General features: G+C 35.3%; 2 protein-coding genes across 8 annotated transcripts; one reads left to right on the top strand and one right to left on the bottom strand.

The window, feature by feature from the left end:
- Window positions 1-691: 691 nt before the first annotated feature.
- On the bottom strand, window positions 692-6,012 carry LOC141444185 (TIP41-like protein). The gene is made up of 6 exons (XM_074109654.1): window positions 5,861-6,012; window positions 5,626-5,783; window positions 4,706-4,885; window positions 3,644-3,857; window positions 3,086-3,244; window positions 692-1,279 (listed from the first exon to the last, which is right to left on the bottom strand). Exons 1-6 carry the CDS (start codon window positions 5,873-5,875, stop codon window positions 1,169-1,171), a joined length of 837 nt encoding a protein of 278 aa, XP_073965755.1. The 5' UTR covers window positions 5,876-6,012; the 3' UTR covers window positions 692-1,168.
- A 418-nt stretch (window positions 6,013-6,430) lies between these two features.
- On the top strand, window positions 6,431-27,275 carry Drp1 (dynamin related protein 1). 7 transcript variants are annotated; one of them, XM_074109626.1, is made up of 16 exons: window positions 6,431-6,690; window positions 6,976-7,120; window positions 10,038-10,246; window positions 10,959-11,169; window positions 12,573-12,682; window positions 12,753-12,890; window positions 13,270-13,510; window positions 14,199-14,344; window positions 16,028-16,171; window positions 19,057-19,233; window positions 19,866-19,940; window positions 20,647-20,736; window positions 21,128-21,248; window positions 22,935-23,030; window positions 24,783-24,994; window positions 25,794-27,275. In XM_074109626.1, exons 1-16 carry the CDS (start codon window positions 6,589-6,591, stop codon window positions 25,848-25,850), a joined length of 2,274 nt encoding a protein of 757 aa, XP_073965727.1. In that variant the 5' UTR covers window positions 6,431-6,588; the 3' UTR covers window positions 25,851-27,275. The 7 variants fall into 7 exon arrangements, with proteins under 7 accessions (XP_073965727.1, XP_073965696.1, XP_073965688.1 ...); XM_074109595.1 differs by lacking the exon at window positions 19,866-19,940 and having other exon boundaries at window positions 6,432-6,690; window positions 19,057-19,215; XM_074109587.1 differs by lacking the exon at window positions 19,866-19,940 and having other exon boundaries at window positions 6,432-6,690.
- Window positions 27,276-27,313: the final 38 nt, after the last annotated feature.

Genomic DNA, 27,313 nt, shown 5'->3' with positions numbered 1-27,313 from the left:
TCATGTAATGACAGCAGGGTTTAGCATTAACTAATTCATTTCATTCCAGTGGCGCGGAGGGCTAGACGGGGCAGTGCCCGGGGGACCCAAAGCTCAGGGGGCCCCTCGGACTCTTGACTTATACAAACTATAAATTGAACTAGTGAAAATTCCTCCCACACTCGGAATATTCGGAATACGGAACAAACGACTTTAAATAGTTAGTTGGAGCCCTAGTTTATTTTTTACCCCAGTGCTTTTAGTTACATACCTAGCTACGTCACTGTTTCATTCGTTGTCCTTTTATACAATCTTTTATTTTTGTAGCTTTGTAAGTAATCATTCACTTTAACTCTCGTGGCACTACCTATAAATACGGGTTAATAAACTTTGTACCAAAAATAACTAGATACATCATAAGCCACTTTAATTCTGAAGGTGCGAAATATGTCAATTATTTAATACCGTAATTGACTGTCACTTCATTGACTGTTTCTTGATTGTATTTTAGAGTTTTCCCGATGGCTTAAATATACCTATAATATCTACATCTGTACAATTTGTATATCATCACATTGGCCTTTGTTTATCTAAAAGCGCCTTGACCAATTGCATGCAAAAACTACATAATCAACATGAAATAAAATAAACTTACATTGTTGCAAATATATTCAAACTTCAGTACATTAATCCTTTTCCAATTGGCTTGTGCCGACATAAATTAATTGATTACCAATATTATCATGAAAAATCATTTTTATCTTTCGATCTATGCAAAGTACCTACCTATGTTAGATAATGATAAGTGGCTATGTCTAAAGAGTACTTAGAAACTTAATTGAACCAGATACACTAGTACTAGTATAATCAAAAGTTTAAGACAGATAGAACCATGTAACAGTAATCAGGTGATTACTGAAAAATATTTTTCCCACCTCAAAAGCAAGAATGATGAAGTAGTACAAAAAGTATCTTCATCACTTCATCAATAAAATATTTCGATAGTGTGCATATCAAAATTTTTCAATTGGTTAAAAATTATTAGAACATCATTGAGCAGGTTAGTAATCTTATTAGTAAAATTTGATTAAAACCTCTGTATAGAGACATAGACACTTTATTTTACTGTACATCTTAATATTAAACTTATTATTGCTGAATTATTAATGAAAAGTTGTAAGTGGACTCGCTATGAACTAGAATTTGACTCTGAATTTACTATTAGTTTGTGAACTACTTTCTTTTTCACAGGCATGAATGGAATGACGTCATCTGCCTCCTTCATTTGTGCTGTAGGGATCTGAAACATAAACAATTCCGTTATCAAAAACTTTTACCAATCTACGATCAGAATGGAAATTAAAGTGGATAAATGTAAGCTTGAACTAAGTCTCAGGAAATGATGTTGGAAGAGCATGTAAAATAGTAGGTGGTAGGACCTTCTGCAAGGTCCACCCGGATTGCTACCACCATCTTGCTCGCTAATTCTGCCGTGAAGCAGCAGTGCTTGCCCTATTGTGTTTTGGCGTGGAGAGTATGACAGCCGGTGAAAATACTGGCACTTGAGGTATTCCATCTTAGGCCTCTAGGTTGGCAACGCATGTGCAATACCCCTGGGGTTGCAGACGTTTTTGGGCGGTGGTGATCTCTTACCATCAGGAGACCCACTTGCTCGTTTGCCATTCAGTTGAATAAAAAAAAACTACTTCAAACAAATTATAAATAGTAAATGTGACTAAACCATAATAATGAGATGTATTCTAATAAGACTGATTTATACTATACTGGGTGTGGCCTGTAATATGAGCAAAAAATTCAAACATAGATCATCCTCGTCAATCTGAACAACTAGTTCAGCAACTTTTAAAAATAATGGAGTCTTTCAATTTTCTTTTTTTCATACAAATTATCACACAGTACATATATACTACAATTATATACTGCTATCAAAAGCTACAAAAAAAACTGCTATCAATGTACGCAACAATTACTATGGTTACGATTTATTTAAAAGATAAAAAAATAGATCTTATATTGCTTTCAGATTATTTAATTCAGTGGTAAGTCATAGTACGTTGTGAGCTCTACATTTTGAGATTAAAATCTCAATTTAAAAAAAGGTGACTAGACATGTTCTTTCCGTGGACCCTTTAACTGACGTCGCCTGTCACGCCACAAACTTCAAGCATTTTGCTTTACATTGCTTCTTCGAATAAACTTAAAAGTGTAATAAAAATTAAAAAAGTAATTATTTTTAAAAGTCGCTGAACTAATGTTGTTCAGTTTGACGAGTATGATCCATGTTTTAATTATTTGCTCATATTACGGTACACAGGGTGACACCTTTAGATACATCACTACATCATTATGGGCAAGTCTGTAACTATAAGAGATACAAAGTTCTGTTCAACGACAAGAAAAAAAGCATACATAGATTTCAAAAAAAAACTTTTACTCGATTCGGGAATTGAACCCAATCTTTGGAAAATCGGTGCACTATCCTCGACTTATAATCGTAACTTGAACAGATTAAATTTTAGTCAAACATATGTATAGTATAGAGTTAAAGGATATATTTTAGAACCTGCCTATAGGTAGAGTCATTCACGATGTCGCGTGCCGTGGTTGTTATTACAATGTCATTAATGTCTAATTTTGTCAAAGTCACGCGTCTTTGTGGATGGCACTAGGTATAGCATTACTTACTTTTTTCCCTTATCAGGACTAAGGCCGTTTATGGACCACATAGGTTTATATCTAATTATAATATTTATAATGAATAATGTGTTTAGCAACATGATACAAATTTCACTGTATTTTATGATAATTCCAATTATTGAAAACTATTTGTCACTTGGCACTTGGTAATTGATTTGTACTACAGTAGGTACTTTAACTCATTCACTGCCACCGACGCATACATGCGTTTTTGGAACTACCCCCCCAGTGCCGCTGTCAAAATTATTCATATATTTTGAACGCACATGTGCGACGGTGGCACCTGTGGTCAGTCAAGTCAAGTCAGGTGGCAGTGAATGCGTTAATAGGATCGGTTTAAGGGTTATGATGGGACATTCTAACATTTTTGCAACAATTCATTACCTACCTTTAAATCTGCAGCTTTTGATTCTTTTACAGTATATTCTCTTATAACATAGTTGGTGTTTGCCATATGAAACAATCTAGTCTCATTTGATCGTACCAACACATCGTCAACTCTTAAGAAGTATCTTAGAAGAACAAACCAATGTGTCGGCATTACTCTCTGTAAAATAAAAATACTTAAAAATAACCTAATCTTAGAAAAGTGGAAAAAAAATGTTGACAACATTGTCATTTCAAAGTTCAGCATCTCAAAAACCGCTGAACAGATTTTATCAAACATAACTAGGAATCACACACACACACACACACACACACTCACAAACATCACGCCTGTATTCCCAATATGGGGTAGGCAGAGCACACGAAATGTTACTGCTTCGGAGCCACTTTTAGCAATTTTAGGTTTTAAGTTTGACGAAAATGGTACAATAGTGACAGGTTGCTAGCCTGTCGTCTACGGTATACCTTAACCTATATCCTCAGTCGCCTCTTACGACATCCACGGAAGAAATGGAGAGGTGTAAGTATATGATTACACAAAAAAAAAAAAAATACTTACAATTTTGACTGACAATTTGGATATTCCATGATCATGCAGTTCATCCTCAAACAATGTTAAATCATGATAGAATAATATCTGATCTTTTTGCTTCAACAATTCAAAATTAATACCCTCCTCCGAGGGCTCTACAATTATATTATCAGACAGGGTCCCCTGGTAGTTTGTAGAAAAAGTCCAGTCAAAAGATTTTTTCTTCTTTGTTGCATCTGGTCTAAATAAAATAAAAATTCAAGCTTCATTCAAATATTAAAAATAAGAAATAAATTTTAAAAACAAAAACCTGACTATGTTGAAGAAAAAGAAAAAAGTCCAGTGGTTAAGTACCATAAAGTTCAACAGCCAAAATTCCAAAATTTCAACTAAATATAGTAAAATCCTAGAAATTCAATTTAACTTATGATTTTGATTCTCTCTCTGACCACTCAGAAGAAACTATGGTGATACAAGTTCATTAGACGGGCCTTTGCATCCAGAGACTAGGTTTCGGTACAAGGGAGAGTGTAACATGCATCTGAGGTTCCCCATGAGGCTGACATAGTCACATTTGGTGTACTAAAGCCTTGTTAAAATATAAGCTTCTAAAAAAACTCATGTTTTTCTTTTACATAAAACTGGCCCATCATTGACACCTATCTCACCTGATGAAAAGTGTAGATGAAGCCAAAAGATGTACATATTACACTGATTCAGTAAAAGCCTATTCACTCTAGCCTTGAGAAGCCCTATACTTTGTTTTTTTTTAGCATTGGAAAAAGGGTAAACAATATGACAAGTCATTGTATTGAAAAACGTTTTTGAAAAAACAGTAACTATTACTTATGATGCCAAGAGCATGTAAATTATTATATGCCCTTGCTATTTGTTACATATTTGCTGTGACCTATTTTTCAAAATGTTTCTTCAATAAAAAGACATGTCAAGATCGCTTACTTTCTTTCTAATGCTAAAAAAACAAAGTACTTATAGGTTGTGCCTATCTGGATGGTTTGAGTTTAAAGTCACAGGTATTATCTAGTAGGTAACCATCTATTTAAAAATATAAATTAAATAGCTTTTTACCTAGCCTCTTGCCACACTTCAGCACAAGACACCTCAATAGCGTCAACAGTACAAGCCACAAGTTTTAGAGCATCCAAAGGGTTAAAACTGATTTTAGCACCATTTTGGTGTGTCAATGACAAATTGTTCTTGGGAAACACCATGTCAGGAAAATGTGGGATGCTAAGCTCTTTACAGTATCTGAAAAAAAAAATTACCACTACACAGATTAAAAAGCAAACTACAAATTAAATTTAGAACATGCCTGCTAAAGCAGTGTGGCTTAACTTCTAATGAGTCTATTACAAAATATGAAGTACACAACTTTTACTTTACTTCGTGTGCAAACTTTTGAAACTTAGTTATTTTAAAGGCCCAGCTATGACTACACACCCCTAGAGTCAAGTGTTCTCTCTGTTCATTACATGTGTTATCAAGTAAACCTAGTGGCAAGCATATCAGCTACACAATGAACAGAAAAAACTGCTTACCACATTTGTTTTGTTTGTGCTTGTAACATTATTCCCTCTTGGTTGTTTGGAAATTCTTGAACATTGATGCTATCATCAAGCAAAGTAATAGGTAAACGAAAATTACCTATTTTTAAAATTAACATCTTTTTATTGCAATTAAACTCACTTCCAATGATTTGATTCACTTGAAACTTGGTACATTTATTACAGAGCTTCAATGACAATGCAATAATCAAGTCAATCTATAAAGAAAGTGTCTATAATATTTAGTTTTCTCAAAAACTTATTTTTATTTCAGGTATAAATACTGTCTAAATTAGTCTAATTACTGAAAAAAGTATGAAATTGTAGGTAATGTCTCAATCTATAAGTAACGAATTTTCTCATCTCACGCCTTACTTGCCTTATAAAGCATCTTAAAATCCGCCCAGAATCTTGCTAACAAGCAGCATAGCATAGCATACTTACATACAAAATTGGCAAAATTGATCATCATTCCTCTCGCAAACAACTTTCGTTGAACACATGCTGGGCAGGATACAGCTCATATCGTAAGATATATGCCACGGACCGAACTCTATCGAGTTCAAATTACTGGGATGCCGCCTAGCATCGACGCTTGTCTCCTGTAACATGAATTTTGTAGGTAATGGTGAACGTTCTGAGACATTAAAAAACCTTGCAAGAATTAAACACAACTGACCTGTAAAGTAAGCATTGTCTTAGAAATTGAATTGGTAGTTTTTAAGAAGAATATTTAAAGGTTTGATTTTTAATATTTTCTGGCTTTGGCTGGCTGGCTTGTCAGTCAAGAAGTTGTCAAGTCAATTTTGATAGATAGAGGAGGACATTGGCACTTTGACAGATAGGATAGCAAGCGAGCACAGACTATACATTTTTTTTTTTTTTTTTTTTTGAAACGGGCAACGTACAAATTTGTCACATTAGCCCATAGGGCAAAACATTAACTACCCAGAAAAAAAAATTACATCTCACAATTGATAATAACTAATTCCTTGTCAGTCCGTGGGTTTAAAAATCCGGGTTTATGTATGATTGGTTACATTTTTGTTTTTTATTTTATTATTATCTGGCACCACCTATTGAATCTAATCCTTCTTTGTGTTGTAAAGGGATCGATAGAGTTCGCTTTAAAGCAATAAAGCCCTCTATTCGTGACGCGCGGTGATACACGATGTTATAGCGTGAACTTTCGCTGTGTACCTCCAAGTCCTCCAACAGGAGAAGGAGACAAATATTTTTCACAACAGCAACCCTGTGTCAAATTTCTGAAATCAATATGGCCGATTTTTACCGGTCGTGTTATTGTGTTTTGCTAAAAGTTCGTTGGAACAATATTTTCGGTCTTTATTGAACTTAAAATCACAACGTAATTACATTTCCTGAGTGTATTAAATCCTTTAGCTAATTATGGAAGCACTTATACCTGTTATAAATAAATTACAAGACGTTTTTAATACGGTCGGAGCAGATGCCATCCAGTTACCTCAAATCATAGTTTTAGGAACACAGGTACATATTTTTCTTGTTGTTGCGTAACAACGTGAATGATACTTAATTGAAAAATTGATATAAAAGAGCCATGTGCCCTGGCCTTCAAGATATTGGTTGTTATGTCACAAAGTTCTTTGTCCCCATTTAATTTCAGTGAACTGGCTAACTGCTGTCATTGACCATTGTCCAGTCTCATTAACGGACATCGTTACTAACACTGCATGCGAAACTGTACTTTCTTTTCATTCCAATGATCTTGTTAGTTAATAACTTATTAATAAAGTTATTTTTCCTTAATGATAGAGTTCAGGGAAGAGTTCCGTGATCGAGAGTTTAGTTGGGCGCTCGTTTCTGCCCCGTGGTACGGGCATCGTTACTCGGCGGCCCCTCATCTTACAGCTAGTATACAGCCCCAAAGATAGCAAGGAACACCGATCTGCTGAAGAAGGTAAGGACGCCTCTCAGTACCTTATTTATGTACACTAGCTAGTTGCTATATTCATAATTTGTAAGACTAATTAGACTTGTGTTTTGTGTTTTGCTTTTTATGTGAAAAAAGAACATTTAATGTTATTGACCTAATTTTTTAATTCATTGGCTTGTTTAACCCTGACTTTGTTGATAATGCAAATCTTGGTACAAAGAATGTTTTCAATTTTTATGTCATGCAACATCGGTTTTATTGTGCCTTTGTGATTCTTCAATGCCAACACATAATAATCCAATGATTGTGCTATTGTGTCTATCATCTCAATAACTGCTTGCTATTAGTTGGCATCAATGTAGGTTATAAAGTCAGCATGAATTGAAAATTATTGATCTTAACAAGTATGTTATCTATTTGTGTTGATTTTAATTTTTTTGATCAGTATGCCCTTTATTCAATGTTTTCTTACAAGACCTTTTGTGCCTTTTTGTTAAATAAGGATTTTTTATTTTAGATAGTTTTACACTTAACAATGTCTACCATTTGTTGTTGATTTGGTTTGTTTGCATTAGTTGATTTAAATTAATCTTGCAGTTAAAGTTTCACTCATAGTACTCTAAGTGCCTGGGCGAACGAGCTTTGCTCAGGCTAAAACTCGATAATAAGCGTTTTCCCAGAGATAAAACCGAGCTAGATTGATTTTTCATCCCTGAAAACCCCCACATACCAAATTTCATCGAAATTGTTGGAGCCGTTTCCGAGATTCTGATTATGTATATACAAGAATTGCTGATTTAAAGGTGTTAGATAGACTTGAAATTTAGTAGGTAGGTATATCTGAAAATTATAGTGCATAAAAAGTACTTCCAGCAAATACAGCTTGAATTAGATATAAGATTTTTAGCCAAAACTTCTTGGTTGAGGGCTTGTTTCATCACTCATTGATAAATTCTATGTGATAGATAAATGTGATGATGACTTTGTTTATTTGGACTAAACAAACAAAGACAGCATTACATAATCTGTCATAGGAATCTTCAAAAATTCAGGCTAAACTAAGGATAACTGGATGCAATAACAGTTTAACTCAAGTAATTATACTATTACTTTAGGGTACTTAACAGGGGTAACAGTAAAACCCTTCATTTTGGTCAATTATGATAGTGTGTAGAATTGACTGTTATATTTATACATAGCCTTAAGACTGCAGACAACAGTGCCAGCTTCATGGAACCCCATATCTCAGCTATCCAATTCTTTATTTTCATCAGGTTGGTATTCAAACTAATTTGGATGCTGTTGGCTGGTTTTTAGACCGGCCACAGACATACCGATTCTATTCTATCTAGAACAGGAAAGAATTTAAACCGGACGGCTAGAATGCAATACAAAATGTATCACTTGTGACACTTCTACAGACCCGGTTTGGCAGGAATGCCCAGTCAGCAAACCATCTACAGTATTGCCAATCAGAATATTCTGGCTGGCCCTCATGTTTGTGATAATGAACACAGTTTCTATTTTGATCTTAGTCTTCGAAAATAGAAATGAATCAGAAGTAATCAGAACAGAGTCAGTAGGTCTGGGGTCTGCCTTAATGTCTACTAATGTCATTCATTATCATTTTTCAACTTACTTTATTTCACAACATTCTGTAAACTGTTGTTTTGTAATGTCATTCATATTATAAATAGTATTCTATTGAAACACAATGTTGAACTATGTCATTTGACAACATAGTTTTTTGTTTTGTTATTGCCCTTCATCAAACTATCTTTTTTAAATATAGTCAGCTAGTCAGTACCATGGATGGACATCCCTTTATGGTATAAGTTTGCCTCTTCTTCTTCTCTATACATCTGTTTCTCATTGTAATCTGTTACTTGTTATGTGTTTTATGTACAATAAAGAATTATACATACAAACATACATATATTGGAGTGGATGATAAAAACATGACTGAATGTATGTAAATTGTGTTGCAAATATGGAAAGGATGTATGTCATTGTCATTGCATATTTGAGTCAAAAAGATCAACATTTTTACAGCCACCTATTTTGAGATATGTATTCTCCTTTAAAATCCACCATTTTTGCTTCTTTTAAAAAAATATATCCATGTTCAGAGTTTATTAGGTGGTGGATTTTTTTTTGACATTCATAATTGCTCTTTATAGCCTAAATAGAATAAAGATATTTTGACCTTGACTTTGACATAAACATGGCCTACCAATCCCTACACGCTATATTTAATACAAAAAAACAGCAATAGATGGCACTACTATTAACATTTGTAAATTATAAAATGTGAATAAGCCAAATTAAGTACAAATATTAAGATTAAAATAAAGACTAGACTTTATTTTATAAACACAACTTCACATCAACCTTAATTCAACTCCTTAATTTGAAGATAAGAAACACCATAAAAATAATAAATTGAGAATACGAAAGTATAGGCTACATGTGGCTACATTTCAGCTATGAGGCTTTCATAGTGTTTTGCAATTGTGACGCTAGATGGCGAATAACCGGAATGCGCTTGCTGGGCTTGCCCCGCGCTTGCTCACATTCGTCGAAACTATTTGAGAGAAACATGCCATTCTCTTCTAATGACGTAAATAAGACAGAGACATCATGCGTATCTCTAGTCGTCTAGGCTCATTTGGTGAGCTTGTTGGTTGTTGTCAGTGTACCGTATCCTTAGTGTCTCACTAGATGGCAATACGTATCGTGTTATTTGTGTTCTCACTGGTGCCATCTATTGGAAATCGAAGGAAAGAAAAATAGCCAGTTGAATAGCCAGTACTAGGGTGATACCATTTGCTTGTACTAGGTGGTGTCTCTGTTATATATGTACTCTGTGACATAAACAATCAGTGCATATAAGCAGAACACTGCTTTAAAAAATATTTTAAAAGTCTTTTCTTTGTTACAGGTACTGTAAACTTAGAAGAATGGGGAAAATTCCTTCACACAAAAGACAAGGTCTATTCAGACTTCGAACAGATCAGAGAGGAGATAGAGAAAGAGACAGACCGCATGGCTGGCAGCAACAAGGGCATATGTCCAGAACCAATCAATCTCAAGATTTTCTCTACCAAAGTAGTCAACCTTACTCTTGTGGATCTCCCGGGCATCACAAAGGTATATTTACTCTAATATAATAAATATCTGCAAGTAACTGTATGGCCATTACATTATTTTTACTTTTTACCTACTAAATAACAACAAGCAATGGCCATTTATATTATTACGCTTTTATAACTAACAGTTATTCATTTTTAAAAAGAGAACATTTTATATTTGGATGTCAATATTGTTTACCTTTTTTTTAAAATGGAGAAAAATATCAAAAATAATTTCCTAATATATGAGCAATAGCTCTGTTGATTATGAGGCAAAATTTAGTTAAATTATACAAAAAACTAATTACTAGTTAATGCAGGATTTATTTGTAACAATTATTAACCCTGTTGTATGTGGAAAGTAAAAATAAAACTATATTCTGGTCACATTTGTCACAATTAATGCAAATTAAGCTATCAGCCCTCTGACTATCACAGATGATGCAATTTTATAATAATACCCACCCTCTTCTCTCTGCTGTCTGTTATCCGCGACTCCGTCCGCGTAGAAGTATGAAAAATAGTTTATGTCTTATTCTTAGACCTACCAAAATTTCATTATATACAAAAATTTCATAAAATTCGGTCAAGCCGTTTCGATTTGAAGGAGTTTGGTTACAAACATTTTTAACCTGAGAATTTTGTAAATTAGTTAGATTAACAAAAAATATTAATGTATTTTGATTGTAAATTAATTAGCTAATCATAATAATACATTTTCCTTTTCCTAGGTACCCATCGGGGACCAGCCTGAAGATATAGAAAACCAAATCAGAAACCTTATAATTAAGTATGTAGCAAATCCAAACTCAATCATTTTGGCTTTGACCGCTGCTAATACAGACATGGCGACCAGTGAGGCTATCAAAATGGCAAAAGATGTGGATCCTGATGGAAGGAGAACTTTGGCTGTGGTCACTAAACTTGATCTCATGGATGCAGGTATGAATTATTCCCTATCTGTCTTCTAGTTGGCGCCAAATGAAGAGGAAATGAACAGAAGAGCTAAAAAAATACTAAATGGAATTAGTGGGCAAAATAAGGCTTAGAACTTATGGTGTAACAGTTTTAGAAGGAAATATGATAAACTAGCTGTTGCCTGCGACTCTGTCCGAGTAGTATTCGTTTCCGTGACTCAAACTATCTGTATACAGAATTTCATCTATAAATCGGTTCAGCGGTTTAGACGTGATTTAGTAACAATAAACAGCTAAACATCTTTACAAAACAACCAAATATCTTCACAAACAAAGATATTAGTGGGATACCTATAGCGTCTGTTAACCAAGGGACTTTGTTCTGCAAGGCGCAGGCATAAGCTGAGTCGCTTTCCCTTTTGATAGTTTGATTGTACTTATTATTTGTTATGTACCTATGTAGAATTTGTAAGCAAACTATTAAATAAATATCTTTTATTATTATTTTTATTATTATTGCTACAATACTGCTAGCCTAGTGCAGTATAGTGGGAAAATGTATGGAACTATTAACCCATAAATATGGTTAATGACGTCTATCTGAATTTTTAATTTTGCTGCAAGTGGAACTAAAGGTATAATTATTACATGCATAATTATAATGTTAGTGTTATGAGTAAGGAATGATATGATAACAAATTAGTTTATGATCAGAGCTTATGTTTTACAACGGCAAGTTCATTTTGCTTTTCTATTTTTTATAAAAAATGGAAAGTCAATCTCTGACACATGCATGTTATGTATCCAATGGGCAATATTGTAGTTACAAGGAAACTGGTATTTAATAAGCAAGATTTACGTCACTGGACATTTACCGGATGATCTAATTTCCGTGCAGTAGAGTAAATACAACATATTTTAATGATATATATAAACCGGCTGAGTTCGAATGTTTTACTCATGCAACAAGGGTTCGGTATCATATACGGTATACGGTACATTTTTAACCAAGTTACAGTTCAAAATTATACGTGAAAATCCAATTAAGTTATTAATCAACGCTTTTGTTAAATCAAATGTATATTAGGGTATAGTATATTAATCTTTAGGATTAGTCTTCAGGTTTATAAGCTTTCGGTACCTTGTTTAATCGATATGCCTACACGTCAGTAGCCGGATCGTACAATGATGAGATCTGAATGATATGGTGGTTTTAGCAATAACAAAGCATGAAATGGCGACGCTTCATTATGGCTAATCCGAATAATTTCACTATCAGGCGATGACATAATGGATGTGAAAAGTATGAATCGTATTTAGGTACAGTCAAAACCAGCCTGCAGCTGCCCCTACCTACCCCCCATAGCGACGCCCAAGTATGGGCTCCTTTTAGATATCAAACTCTAAAAATGCATTTTGCTTTTCCAGGCACTGACGCGATAGACATCCTATGCGGGCGTGTGATCCCCGTCAAACTAGGAATCATTGGCGTAGTTAACAGATCGCAGCAAGACATTATTGATAAAAAATCGATTGCGGTAAAGTCACTTAATAAAAATGCAATATCATTAATTTATCACCTTGTTACTCAAATATTTCTGTTATCAGGACTCTCTGAAAGACGAAGCGACGTATCTGCAGAGAAAGTATCCTACCATCGCTACAAGAAACGGGACACCATACTTGGCTAAAACTTTGAACAGACTTCTTATGCACCATATAAGAGACTGTTTACCCGAACTCAAGGTGACTACCTTTTATTCCTCATGTTATATCAACACAACTGCACAATGTTAACAATTAGGCTGTTATCGTATTGATGATCTTAAAAAACTGGAGTTGTATCTGCAATATGTTTAAGTTGTTAAAGATTCTCTGAACAAAAAATGCATTGAATTTAAGGGACGGACGGAAAAACTTACCATACGCATGTAACTAGGAATAACACTGTATCGGACAACTTCATACTATTGCATGATTTCAATTGTGAACCGCTAGAATCTTTTCACAATAAATTAAATTATTCATATGATATGCAGGGTATTTCATTGTTATCATGGCGCTTATTTTGTATCTAATGTGTGGTTTGTTAGAATTACTGACACAAAACAAATGTTTTTCTCAGGTGCGAGTCAACGTAATGATATCTCAATTCCAATCTTTGCTCAATTCATATGGGGAAGACGTGTCGGACAAATACCAGACCCTTTTACAAATAATCACAAAGTTCGCGAGCGCGTACTGTTCCACTATAGAGGGTACCGCTCGGAATATTGAGACGACCGAGCTGTGTGGAGGAGCTCGCATATGCTACATTTTTCACGAGACATTTGGTAGAACTCTGGATTCTATCCATCCGCTAGTAGGTGAGTTGTAGAAAATTATTATTATTATTATTATTATATAAATTATCAGGCAGGCAGTTGCAAGCAACTGATAGGTGCCTGTATCTAGCTGTTCCTTGGTTAAGTATTCTTTGTATTGAAAATGTTTTAAAAATTCAATTGGGTCAGAATATAGATCAATTAAGTGACAATAAAACTCTTCATCGGTCTGATTCACGCTATCGCAATTTGTACTAAGTTCGCCGAAACAAAAATAATCGGCTCTGATACTTGTAGGTACAAGTTTGGCCGCAAGAAGAAGACATAAAGAAGCGTTGAAATCTACATATCATAGCGCCATAATTTCAAACTGAAATTCGAATTTAAAGCACATATGCTGTAGCAATGACGATAATATATATGGGAGTGCCAGTGCCACACTGACTTTATATTCATAATTCACGCTTTCGTCCATTTTAGTATACATCGTTCTAAACCAAGTTTTCGAGTGTGTCATGGTTTTGGTTGATATGGTGTGATTTAGCATGCTGTGTATGATCAGCTAAGACGTGCATGCGGGGTCAAAACCTGGTTAGAGCACAAGCATAACTTTCGATTTTAAAAATGTTTGGGACCATTCTAAACGAAAAATACTAAGAGATGAAAATCTGAATCTGAATGAACGTCTGAACGTGGACTAATGTACCATTTTTGACGTATTTTATCGCAGGTTTGACGCGCATGGATATACTGACGGCGATACGTAACGCGACCGGGCCGCGCCCCGCGCTTTTCGTGCCGGAGGTGTCATTCGAGTTGCTCGTCAAGAGACAGATCCGCCGGCTAGAGGAGCCGTCGCAGCGCTGCGTTGAATTGGTATGTTGCCCTATTTATTTAGTACTAGCTGCTGCCCGCGGCTTCGCCCCCGGTGTAGTTTTTTTTTTTAATTTTCTTAATCTTCTTTTATATGAACCTTCTCCTGACAATAGCAAACACAACAAAAAGTAATTAGCGAAATCGGTCCACCTGTTCACGCGTGGTGCGTGACCAATGGAAGTAGCGATTCATTTTTATATATTAAAATAAGATTAACAGTGCCGGATTAAGACTACGGTCAACTATCAACGCCATACACATTTTGCTCAAAAATATTATGAAATGTTGCCATCGTCATCAAAAACCTCGTAGAAAGTAACGCATCCTGGAGACTAACTTCTAGTGTCCAGGAAGTAATCTCGAACTGTCCAGGAAGTAAGTATGAAATTTACTTCTTGGACAGTAACGGGTTCATTTAAAAATTTGGAACCCGTCATAAACAGCGCGCGGGCCGAGCGGCAGTGTTGGGTGTAGTTAACTAGTATTTTGTAATGGGTCCATCTCATCATCATCACGATCACCATCATCGGCATCATCATCAAAATAGTCATTACATTACCAACCATCATCAATCACCGTCATTTCATTATCACCATCATCATCATTTTTGAGAAAAGCGCTATACAATCTTCGACCAGTAATCGCCATCTTGGCGTCGTATCATTGATGGCCTCACCTGACGGTTTGGCCATCATACTTCTACTCGTCCAGAATGGCTTACTTACTAGTCTCTGCAGTAATGTACTATTACGCTTGTGTGCAGCTTGCTTGCATCCTACGTAGAAAGGACCGAAACCGATCCACGGTGCCTAAACGTATCGTCGTGCAGCTCACACAGCATCGTGGACACAGTTCCATCCCTTTCTACGCAAAATGTAACCAAGTCGCGTGTCAAATGACGATGCAGTGCATATGATGTGCCATCTACGTTGACAGTAGGCCTACTATATGCCCTAAACAATCCACGTCAGTTTCGCCTTACCATACACTAATAAACTAGCATCAAGCCTTACAACTACTTATATCGCCTATTGCTTACCTTAGAAAATCTATGGATATACTTGTGTTCTCTGTACTGTTTACTGTATTGGTGTGCAATAAAGAGTTATTGTATTGTATATAAATTCAATTATCGTGTGTTTATGATGCCCTTGACTTGACTTGATGCCCTAAGCAATTGCTTTATTAGCTTTTGGGCTAATCCGGAACTGAGTACAAGCTGTTGCCTCCTAAATGCCGAGCTCGGCAAGTTGAAGCAAGTCCAGGAAATGACCTATGTGTGCCAGTGTCCACCCGTTTCACCGCGAAAGCAATACAGACATATAAAATGCACACACATATTATGCTCTAATTTTAAAATTTCAATGTTCTACAGATCTATTGCATAATGTTTTGCCATCGTATTTTATCGGATAATTTCGTATTTATCTTGCTTTTTCAAGTAGCTTCACTAAATTACGGTAAGCTAGTTGAGAAAGCCAGATAAATACGAACTTATCCGACAAAATACGATGTCAAAACATTATTCACTATATGTGTACGCGCTTTACTTTAGAAAATTATAGGAAAATGACAGATGTCAAATCAAATGGATACTTAGTTAATCTTCAGCATAAAGTTGGTCTTGAAAAACAATACTGACACTTGTCATTTTTTTTTCCAAACCAATTTATTGTTCTTCAGGTGCACGAAGAAATGCAGCGTATAGTGCAGCACTGCGGCACCGAGGTGCAGCAGGAGATGCTGCGGTTCCCGCGCCTGCATCAACGCATCGTGGACGTCGTCACGCAGCTACTGCGCACGCGCCTGCCCGCCACCAACTCCATGGTAACCTTACCTCACTCTAGTTAATGCCATGGTAACCTTATCTCAGTATAGTCAATGGCATAATACCCTTATCTCACATCTCACTCGCAAGCGCTATGGTAACTGGTAACCTTACCTCATACTAGTCAGCGACGTAATGGCAATACCATTATCTCACTCTAGTAGATGTCATGGTGACCTTCAGTGCCGGATTAAGAATATTTGATGCCCTAAGCAATCCACACCTGTGGCACCCCCCCCATCCACAAGTAGCCATAACCAGCCTTACTTTTTATGTGCTAGCAAATTTTTTTGGTGCTGTTTATGGTGCTCTGCAAAACGTGATGCCCTAAGCAATTGCTTATTTATTTATTTTAAGAAGATTACAGAGTTACTTAATTAGATAGATAGATAGAAAAAGTTTATTTCTGCTAAGAGTTACATTTTTAATTTACATTTGTTGTGCCAAACTACAGAGCAGTTTGTCGGCACTTTAGCTCTTGTTTATAAAGTTACAAAACACAAGTAACGCTTAACATAGGATAGTTAGTATTAAGACTTGCTATGGTTAGTGTTATGTTATGACTTAAGACTATAAAAAGATTTTTTTGTTTTGTTTTTATACTAAGTATTAGAAAAACCAGACATTTTGAATTACAAGCATGCCATTATACCACGACTTATTATTAAAAAAATAATAATATAATATTTTAATTATCTATAAAGAATTTTTTCAATTTCAACTTAAATATATGTTTTTTTGTTTTTCCATGTCCCTAATGAGTTCACTCGGTAGTTCATTATAAATTTGAGGAATCAGGTAATTACTAGTTCTGCGACCATAATAGTTGGTGACGCTCGGCATAACATATGGTTTAGTCTTTTTAGGACGACTTGAGTAGGTACGGGTCCTTTTCAACACAACATCTGATCTCTCAAAGTACTCCGTTGCCAGAATATATTTAATTTTCTTGTCAATAGGCATTATTTTACAAACTTTATATAATGTATCATACTCTCCATGGCAATCATTTTTCTGTTTTACGGTCGCAAGGCATTTTAGGAATCTTGTTTGCAATCGTTTTATTTCATTTAAGTGGGTAGGAAACGATCTCCCGTAGCTACTCAGGCCGTAACTGAACACAGGCTCCACCAATGCGTGATACACACAAAACAAAACTGACCTACTTACACTGTACTTGAGGTTATTAAATTGGGTTAACAATATTCGAAGCTTTGCGCATACATTTTTTATGTGAGATTTCCAGTTCATGTCTTGGTCAATAGATAAACCCAAGTACTTTATACACGCAACTTTTCTATTTGTACACATTTACAGTTTTTACTCTGCTGATGCAAGCAATCATACGTATGACCTACTATACAGATTGGGATGTCTTTAGCTTTACTCATTGGCGACCTAATATGCACATACTTAGTTTTAGTTAAATTCAATATAATGCCATTATCGTGCGACCAGCGTACGATATTGTCAAAATCATCCTGAATACATTGCTGGATTTGAACTGGGTCGGTTCCCGAAAATACAAGACACGTGTCGTCCGCATACATATATGTTGTACAGTTTTTTACTACATTAGTGACACTATTTACATGCATTATATAACCAACGGGCCCGTATACGGAGCCAGTTGGCACGCCAAGAGATACCCGTTTCTCGGTGCTGATTACATTGTTTACTTTGACTTTTATTTTCCTGTCTGATAAGTATGCTTCTAGCCATCGATTAACGGGCCCCCTTATTCCGCACTCTGACATGGCTCTAAGCAATGTGTCATGATCTAGAGTTTCAAAGGCTTTTTTGAAATCTATAAACAAAGCAATTACATGTTGTTTTTTATCGAGTTCCGTATTTATTTTATCCGTAAATTCATGGAGTGCCGTGTGAGTGCCTTTACCGCATTGAAAACCATGCTGGGCTGGGTTGATTACATCGGCCTGCGATAGAAATTTGGACACCTGCGCAATAACTACCTTCTCCACCAGTTTATTAATGCTCGATAGAATGGCTATTGGTCTATAATTGGTGTACTCCAAATGGCTGGATTGTTTATATAGTGGCCTGATTAAAGATATTTTTAATTTATCCGGATAACACCCTTTTTTAACACATAAGTTGATGAGATGAGCTATTATAGGCTGATTTCAGCCTTAAAATCCTTAATATCCTTAACTCTTATTCCATCTACGCCCGGTGATTTTTTTCATTCATTTGATTTATAACTTTAATTACGTCTAGTGCAGTAACTGTTCTAAAAAGTATAGACTTATTCAATTTCCGTACATAGGTTGATCTTTTAAGAATTTAATGTTACATTTATGTTTATCTTTTCAATTTCTTGAGTAAAAGTATCGGCAAAATTATTACAAATATTTTGAAGTTCTGATGTTTTTCCTAAGTATTTTGTTATTGTTTCATTGAGGCTACTTTCTTCCTTCCTAGCCAATTATTGACATTGACTGACATTGAATTTGTTTATGGGCTAGTCTGGCACTTTAGTGCCGTATTGCAGCAACTTCCATGGTAACCTTACCTCACTCTAGTCGACGACGCAAGTCTATTTTCCAAATTTTGTCAACGCTGAACATCTCACTTTATTCAATAATGCCGACGCCACTACAAACCTAAACTCACTAATCGATACGGAAACTTGTTTTAACATTCTTAACGGCTTAGCATAGTGCAGTAATATGAAGGAAAATAATTTTAAGTTTTTTCAAACTTGCGAGCATGTAAAAAGTGGCGACAAACACTGAAGAAATTAAATCGTCTGCCTTGTATGCCCGAAACGGGTAGCTGTTGATACTTTATAACACATTTCGACTATGTACCTACACTCCTCACAGCTACAATAAATATTTTTATTTTTATTTGTTGTATGCAGGTGGAAAACCTAGTAGCAATTGAACTGGCGTACATCAACACCAAGCATCCAGACTTCCACCGCGAGGCCGCTCTGGTCTCGGGCCTTCTGCAGAGCACGGACACAATTCTAGAAGACAGCCCCATGTACCGACAGAAGGCTCGGGCCACCCCCTCTCCGGTATCCACACTGTTCAAAGTAGATATTGCTTTTTTTTGCATTATGAGTTGAATGACTAACATAGCGTAAGTAAGTTACTAACAGTGCTATAGTAACGCTGTTTTTGTTGCCAACTAAATAGCAACAATGTTTTTTTTTTATTTAGTTTATTAATAAGTAGACCAAAGTAGTAAGACCAAATATATTTTAAAAACAGAATGCCCAAGTGATCGTGAACTTTTCATGGAAGATATCTGGCTTTGAGTTTAACCAATCTCAGTTCATCGTAGTTCTTATGAGGCTATTGGTTGACTGCGTGTGCTGTTGTATTTATGTTTTTGTTAGTAGAAATGTTTGCTCAAGAAATGATTAGTGCTTGCAACCCTAGATATTATGACAACTTTTTATTGCAGTGTTCATAGTTTCTACGCAATTAACTACCTACCTATGATATGTCTTGTGTTTACTGCAATGTTTCTAACACTTTCGCACTTTTAACAAAATCGTTATTATTTTTATTTTGTAACAAATGCATATTTTTATTTTCCAATATTAAACTTTTTTTTTGTCTCGTAGACATATTATTATCTCCAGAATGATTTGCCAGTTTTTTCAATTGATTTTTGGATTTATTTTATTTTATTTGTGTAACTCTTGCCAATTGTTTGTAGCTGCTACTACGTCAAATGGGTGAAAGAGGGTCCGTCTTAGTATTTATGACGAATATCTGGGACGCTTACAATCAGGTAAACTAGACACCACGGTCGTTACGTGTGAGCTAGGAACCGATCACGTACTCATACATTATATGTAGTAACATTCTCTCATCAAAAACAAGATTCATTTGCAGCTTGTTTAATCAATACTATGTGGGCTCTCTTTCAACCATGTTTTTGCTAATAATTTCATTAGAATCACCTTTTGTCTTTTAAAAAGATTGCATGCAGAGCATGAGTAACCGCAGTAGTAATTTCTTATGAAAACGTCCAGAATATGTCTAAATTCAAATTTATTTATTTCTAATGCCGTTGCGGAAAATACGAAAAATTTTACAAATTGAAACGAGTTTCCGGTGCTTTTTTATTCATAGATGTAATGTTTTCGATTTTTTTTTTCACTTGAAGCTGTGATATTTCATTTTCACAAACAAGTTTTATGTACCGAAGCGACATATTATTAGCATTTTATATCTAAGGCTCAGCATACCAAATCTAGCACATATGTCTAAGCTCCATACATATGTCGACATATTTTTATAGAAATAAGTTTCATATTCTTAAAGTCAAACTTTGATGTAGATATTACGAGGTTAAAGATCTTTATATTTTTGTTTTTGCCAAAAATCAAGAAGCAAAAAAAACTGACGTTTTCTTTTGAAATCGACCCAGCCAGCACTAATGGTATATTCACTATTTAACGCATTGGTATTGACGATACAATATGCGTTTTCAGCACGTCCCGGCAATCACAGACGGGCAAGAGAACAAAACTCCGGTACAAAATAATGTGCAATCTAACAGTGAATCTCCATCCACACCCCAGGTAAAAATTGGGACTAATTAAATATTAGGCTGACTCATTTTTCATTCCTCTATAATTACAAGACAAATCGTCAACATTATTCAGATTATTTATTTTATTACTAACCTTTCATTGGAGACACACGTTTCCGATTAAAGGAACGAATTATAAGTTATAACTTATAACAGAAAAATAGGATACATTGTCATTTAAGAATCCTGTTTCTGCTTCTCCGTTTGTGTTTGACGACCTATGCTTGCTTTTTTATTTATATTCCACTGGAAACAATATTGGCGTAGTGATGATTGTTTTTGCATAATATTTTCCACAGGTTCACGTTGGGCTTCGTAGTGACTAGCGTAAAAAAAAATACTGCGTTAACTTTAATACTTATCCCTCCCCAATTTTACAGGTAAATGGCGGCACACCGCCCGCCTTAACGCCTCAGAAGCCCGTTAACTTGCTACCTGAGGTACCGAGTCATACGTCGCGTAAACTTTCCGATCGGGAGCAGCATGATTGTGACGTCATCGGTGAGTGATTTTATTATCTGTACGGATTGACTATTATCTCGCATATAGCTACTTCTTTTCAGTGATAGTGAATGTACTATGTACAACATCGAAAGACTGGTTGCCATGGTGTGGTTTAAAGGAGCAATTGATTTCATATTTGGTAGACTCAATTAAAAAAGTGCATTGCAAGCAATTCATGAAATTTGGAAAGGTTAAGACAAGCTTTCAAAAAACTGAGGTTTTCTGGTTCCTGGTTCGAAAGTGTTTGCATTGTTGTGAGTAGGTTGCTGTGTGACGACTGTATTTCCAAAATATGAGGAAAAACTCCGTAGGTAGCCCCTCGTGAATGGTCTTCTGGTGAAACAAAAATTTCCTTATGTTTTATCAATCATTTTTAATTCATGGACTATTTTATGTTCTATTCCATCTGAAAGGTTTTTCGATATTCACAACTTATCTAATTTTGTCTTCATTTGTCTCGCAACAGTTTTTGTGGTGTTACTGTGTTTGATGTTTTATTAAAGTTTGTTAATAATAGCTGAAACATGTTTGTTAATGTCAAATCATTTTAGTGGGCGCTGGAGGAAAATGAGTTTGAAAAAAATTAAGACCAATATTCTGCCTATTAATTACCAGCTTAATGTTTATTAGTTGTAGTTTTAGCGGTAGAAATAAAGATTATGTATAAATTTCTGCTACCAGTTCTTGACATACAGCTCTGTGACAAACGGACAGCGAAGCGACAGCAATACGGTTCAATTTGTCCCCCTTTTGGTAGGAAACCCTAAAAATACCTATAAATAAGACTGGCAAAATCCATTATTTTGAGCCGTTTTGAAGATTGTGAACTATAATACAATTTTTTGGAAAGCGGTCTTAAATTTTGCGCACTTAACTACTTACAGCGCCTACTCTATGTGTACTAGTTCTCATTACTCCTTGTGGATAGAATTACGCATTCTAATCCGATGCAATGGCACTTCATATTAGCTCATGTCATTGTGGTGGTATTTAACTTTTGTTTAGGTATATTAAGGGCATTTCTCATTTTAGTACACACAGTCACTTCCATGGATGTCACTACCGTGGATGTAATTTCGTTTTCTAATATTTCGAGAAAGTGCTAATGTTTATGATGGATATGGGCTCATTTTTTTTAAATATTTTGTTGAGTTGTATGTACAGTCGGAGTAAAAAAAGGTTCGTCACCTTAAGATCTATTTTCCTTTGCTCAGTATGCTCGCAGTATAATCTGCTTTACCAATTGAGTATGACATACTGCATCAAACTGTCAACCTGCTAAACATAATCTTGTTATCCTACCACTACACCTTGGCACTGACAAGCACTGACAATTAAATAGATCATTATTTGATTCAAACTCTTATGACGCTGTTTATTAAAAAGGTTTGGTATTACTAGATATTATGTTAGAGGTGTATACTTAGTGCTTTTGTTTCAAAACGTACTAAGAGTCTATAACTGTATAAAGGAATCAATTTAATAACTGACGAAGGTTTTCCTAATCCCACTGTACATCCACGGTACTGACATCCATGAAAATGATTGTGTGCACAAAATTGAGAAATACCCTTTAAACAAATAAGAAATTATTAAAATAACATCATTAAACTCACCAGTAACATCATAAACAACTAACCTGTGGATTTGTTCACCAGCTGTTGTTTTGTTTCACGGTGACAGGTGGACGGAGCGACAGAACAACAAACGATATTGCTAAGTTTAAAATGATTGAACGCATCAGCATGATGCATTTGAACTCAATGGCTGACTTAGTTGGTGAGGATAGCAATAGTGCTATGTGCAACATTTCGCCTTATTACGTTGCAACAATTGCTGTCGTGTACATTTGTCGCTTATGCCGGTGGTCAAATTGGACGAAAGCAATTGTTACACAATAAGGCATTGGCTTTTCTCATCTTTCACTGTTAGATTTCCGACCACCTGGCATCTGTATATGTGCTTTTGCTACTGTCCTAGGTCAACAGCCGTATCACACAGGCGAGTTAAAAGCGAAGCGAGCGCGCAACGCGTTCACTGCGAGTTCGCAACGCTTTCGCTGCGAGCGCTCAACGATTTCACCGCGAGAGAGCAAGATTTCACAACGAACGCGTTGCGCGCTTGCTTTGCTTTTAGCTCGCCCGCAAATCGCCTGTGTGATAAAGCCCTAAATGGGTGGGACTCTGAAGCATTTCAACTGTCATTTTCCATGTGTTACGAAAATCTAAGGATAATGTCCATGAACTAAAGCCCATTGTAATTCTGCGACTACACACCGCACCTCACGTGGTAGGTGTTTAAGATTTTTAGTTTACGGGCATATTATTAATCAATTTTAATAACAAAGTCAATGTCAAAATATCTTTATTAATTTAGGCTATAACTAGCACTTATGAATGTTACAATAAAAAATCTAACGCACGGGAAACATGCGGTTGAAACACTTCAGTGCCATGTTGATAGAATTTGAATTATTAAAAACACAAACTGCATTCACAAACTTTGCTAAAGAAATGTGCTTTTATACTTATTAAAGCGTGACCACTGTCCAGAAGCGAATGTGCTAGTAGCAAATGCGACTATGCTTTTCTTTCCGGTTTCAGTGTGCACGAATTCACTCAAAAAGAGACTAATGTTTGCTGCTGCTACAATGTGTTCACTTACAAAGTGACCAACTTATTAAAGAATTAACGTATATTAACAAAATCTTTAAGTTTTAATACAATTTGACACTATTTACAAACTTTTCACTATAAGACGTACTTTTTAGGTTTTACGCCGATATTGGATACTAAAAACCTGTAAATCAAATGAACTTATCTCTGAGCATAACATATAATTGGTGGGGTTCTAAAAGTTGGACCCCGTAACGACTATAGTTAAAAATGCATATTAACGTCGTCTGGTATGGTTAATTACGATGTAACGTGGTTCAAGTTTTTGGTCTCCACTCAAATTGGTATTACTACATAGTTGTGTCTGTGTGTTATATCATGTCTAAAATAGTATTTCTCCTGGCTTTACTTGTTTTACTTTTATTCATTTGGTCACTGCACTGTTTATTTCATTAGGCATGATTACTTAATTAACCTGTAGTAGATCAAAATTGTATGTGTCAATTATTAAGAAGAAGAAGTGTTTTAGAAAAGTTTATTTCAAATTATTATTATTCATAATATTACTTGCATTACATTAATTATTTGTAACACATTTTACAAAAAATTGACACGATACAATGAGCTAATTTCATTCACGCTTCTTTCTACACCATCAACATTTAATTGTACCTATGTAATAATGTCAGTAGGTATACACAATAGAATTAGTAACAAATTGTATACTAGACGTTTATAACGGTTGTTTCTACTTTGCTCTTCTCGCAGCTACTTCTTATGCAACAAGCACAATCAAACAAGCTAATATAAATAATACTAGCGAAATTCAACCCAAAACCATATCACGCAATGCCGAGTAAAACACTTCTTTCTCTCACATCTACTCCACTATAATGCCTTAATTTTCTCTCTCCAGAACGATTGATCAAGTCATACTTCTACATCGTTCGCAAGTCGATCCAGGATTCTGTACCAAAGGCTGTGATGCATTTCCTGGTAAATTACGTGAAGGATAACCTTCAGTCTGAGCTGGTCACGCATCTTTATAAATCGGACCAGGCGGACTCGCTGCTTAACGAATCCGAGCACATCGCGCAGAGGAGAAAGGAGGCTGCTGACATGTTGAGAGTACGTACTGGTGTATACTAAGAGCATGTTTAACTACTCCCTGTTAAGTTCCTGTTATGGGACAAATATCTGTGATGACGTCTCTGTTTAGTAGAACAAAATAAACAGAGGCGGGATCATACATTACATGTTACAGAAAGCGGTGAAACTGGGGATTAAACTTAGGTTATTTTTGTAATCCAGAAAATAAGTACATATAAGCTTTGACAGTGAAATAAATAAATAAGACTTATCACCGACAAATGTGCTTATATTGTAAATATGCTTATAAAATGTATAATACTGTTTTATGTAGACACTAGTGATGCGTGTAGAGCGTTTGCGATATTTAGAGCCTGTTTCACCACAGATTGATAATTTTATGAGACAGATATCTGTGATGTTTGTTAACAGAGATGGCACCGCATTTATTTGTCACATGAAATTTATCAATGAGTAGTGAAACGGGCCCTTAAATATATAAAACGAACGCATTTTGGTGGGTTATATTCCAAATATATTTTAACCACGAGCAAGGTAAATTCCGGGAAATATGTACAGTTATACCACGAGCAAGTTAAGCCATTTGTCTGTTAATAAAAAACGTACTTTTATTACTGACCTTAAAAATATTGTAATAATAAAATCGATTAACATTATACGGGCAAATTAAGAATAGTAGTAAGTGGCTAGCAATCCCATGTGATGACAGTACAAGATGCTTAATTGAATTACGTATCTATAGTATTTTGGTTCTGCAAATCAATTAAATGCGTTGAAATGCCATGACGTCTTTTAACAAATAAATTTTTATTTCCAGGCATTGCAGCGAGCCGGACAAATCATAAGCGAAATCCGGGAAACGCACATGTGGTGATGGATGGCTGACGGAGAGGACTCTAGTCAGTGAATTAGTGAAATGAGCCCCGAGCTCTGTACATAGTCCTAGCGTAGGTAAAGACGTGGATCCGGCTTCATACTTACAACTGTTGCATACATTTGCTTTTACTACAATCACAATTTTTGTAGCTCTCTTCGCTAAGTCTTAAGTATTGTATATTGACGCTATTCTGACAACCCAATGTTTTGGTACGGTTTCAAGGATGTCCAAACCGAATTTCGTGGAAGCAAATGCATGTTAACCGTTTTGTGCACTTATTGAATGTAGCACTGCAAGATGGTGTAACCGAGCATTTTATGGTTTGTTGAGAAAAGGGTACTTCAGATGATTTTACGTAGAATATATTGAGTGAATATTTTATATGTGTATACTACCTATATGAAGGTTCAAAGCCCGCTGCTATACAGCGCAAGGATTATCGTTAATGTTACAATTTTATCTTGCGCAGATTTATGCCGACATTTACGCATAACTATACTTTGTGGTGTAGCAGCCTTATGCAATATAGTGCCAATACAGTTCGAAGATTTTACTTGCTCGGTTTCACATCAGAACTGTAATGTTTTAACTGAAAAACAATACCAGGCCTTTTAATGACCGAGATATAACCAATGACTTGTTAGGAATGAGATCAACAGTATTGTGACGAAGAGTTGTTACCTCGTTTACACCGCCTGCACTATAATTTTTTGTTATAATATTATACTTCGATACTACCCTTTTTGAAATTGCTAGTCGAATGTAGCATATTAATTGCACAAAATCGACCATACCCTCAGTTACCAAGTTTTGTTTTATGATGTGCACATTTAGTAGGTTAGCAATCAAGTTTATGTAATTTACTCATTATTACATTGTAATATTAAAGCAGTGATATTATGTACTAATGTACTCACTATTTACGCGGTATATATTGATAATTTTATTCTTAGTGCTGAACGATTGTGAATTGTATTACACGTTTTACTAACTGAGTAGTGAGTGAGAGATCAACTTTACAATCCCGTTTTAGTCGCGTTCTATGTTTAATTAATTACATATTTTAGAATGATTGCAGTAATGTTTTCGCATACAGGGTTAGTTTAGCAAATTAAATAGCTGCATGTTTTAGTGCGAGCGGCGATGAAAGTTTTGTATTTTCTAAAATGAGTTCCTGTTTGTAAATGTGAAGTGATCGCGCATGTTGTGTTGCCCTTTACGAGTTTCAGTCATTTGGTGTCATGTCTACAAGATTTGTAAGTTATTTGTTTTACTTGAACATAGTGTAGCGAATATTCCAAGGTTTTTATTGTTAGACAGAATGAAGTGACTTTCTTCATTATCTATAACCAATTGAATGTTTCAGAAGTTAAATTGTATTTAAAGTCTGTTATGTATTAAAATAGAGTAATTTCAAGGTCAGCATGTTTTTTATTACTAGAAGATATAACAAACGCAAA

This window comes from Choristoneura fumiferana, chromosome 2 (assembly GCF_025370935.1).
Source record: "Choristoneura fumiferana chromosome 2, NRCan_CFum_1, whole genome shotgun sequence".
NCBI lineage: Eukaryota > Metazoa > Arthropoda > Insecta > Lepidoptera > Tortricidae > Choristoneura > Choristoneura fumiferana.
Note: the sequence above shows the minus strand (reverse complement) of the source record. Positions and strands in the feature narration are given on the sequence as shown.

Coding starts and splice junctions, on each gene's coding strand:
- Drp1 (XM_074109626.1), top strand. CDS start 6,589: ATGGAAGCACTTATACCTGTTATAAATAAATTACAAGACGTTTTTAAT. Junction 7,121..10,037: donor ACACCGATCTGCTGAAGAAG/GTAAGGACGCCT, acceptor TCTTTGTTACAG/GTACTGTAAACTTAGAAGAA. Junction 20,737..21,127: donor AATCTCCATCCACACCCCAG/GTAAAAATTGGG, acceptor CCAATTTTACAG/GTAAATGGCGGCACACCGCC.
- LOC141444185 (XM_074109654.1), bottom strand. Junction 4,886..5,625: donor CAATTTTGCCAATTTTGTAT/GTAAGTATGCTA, acceptor TTTTTTTTTCAG/ATACTGTAAAGAGCTTAGCA. Junction 1,280..3,085: donor CAAAAGCTGCAGATTTAAAG/GTAGGTAATGAA, acceptor TTTATGTTTCAG/ATCCCTACAGCACAAATGAA.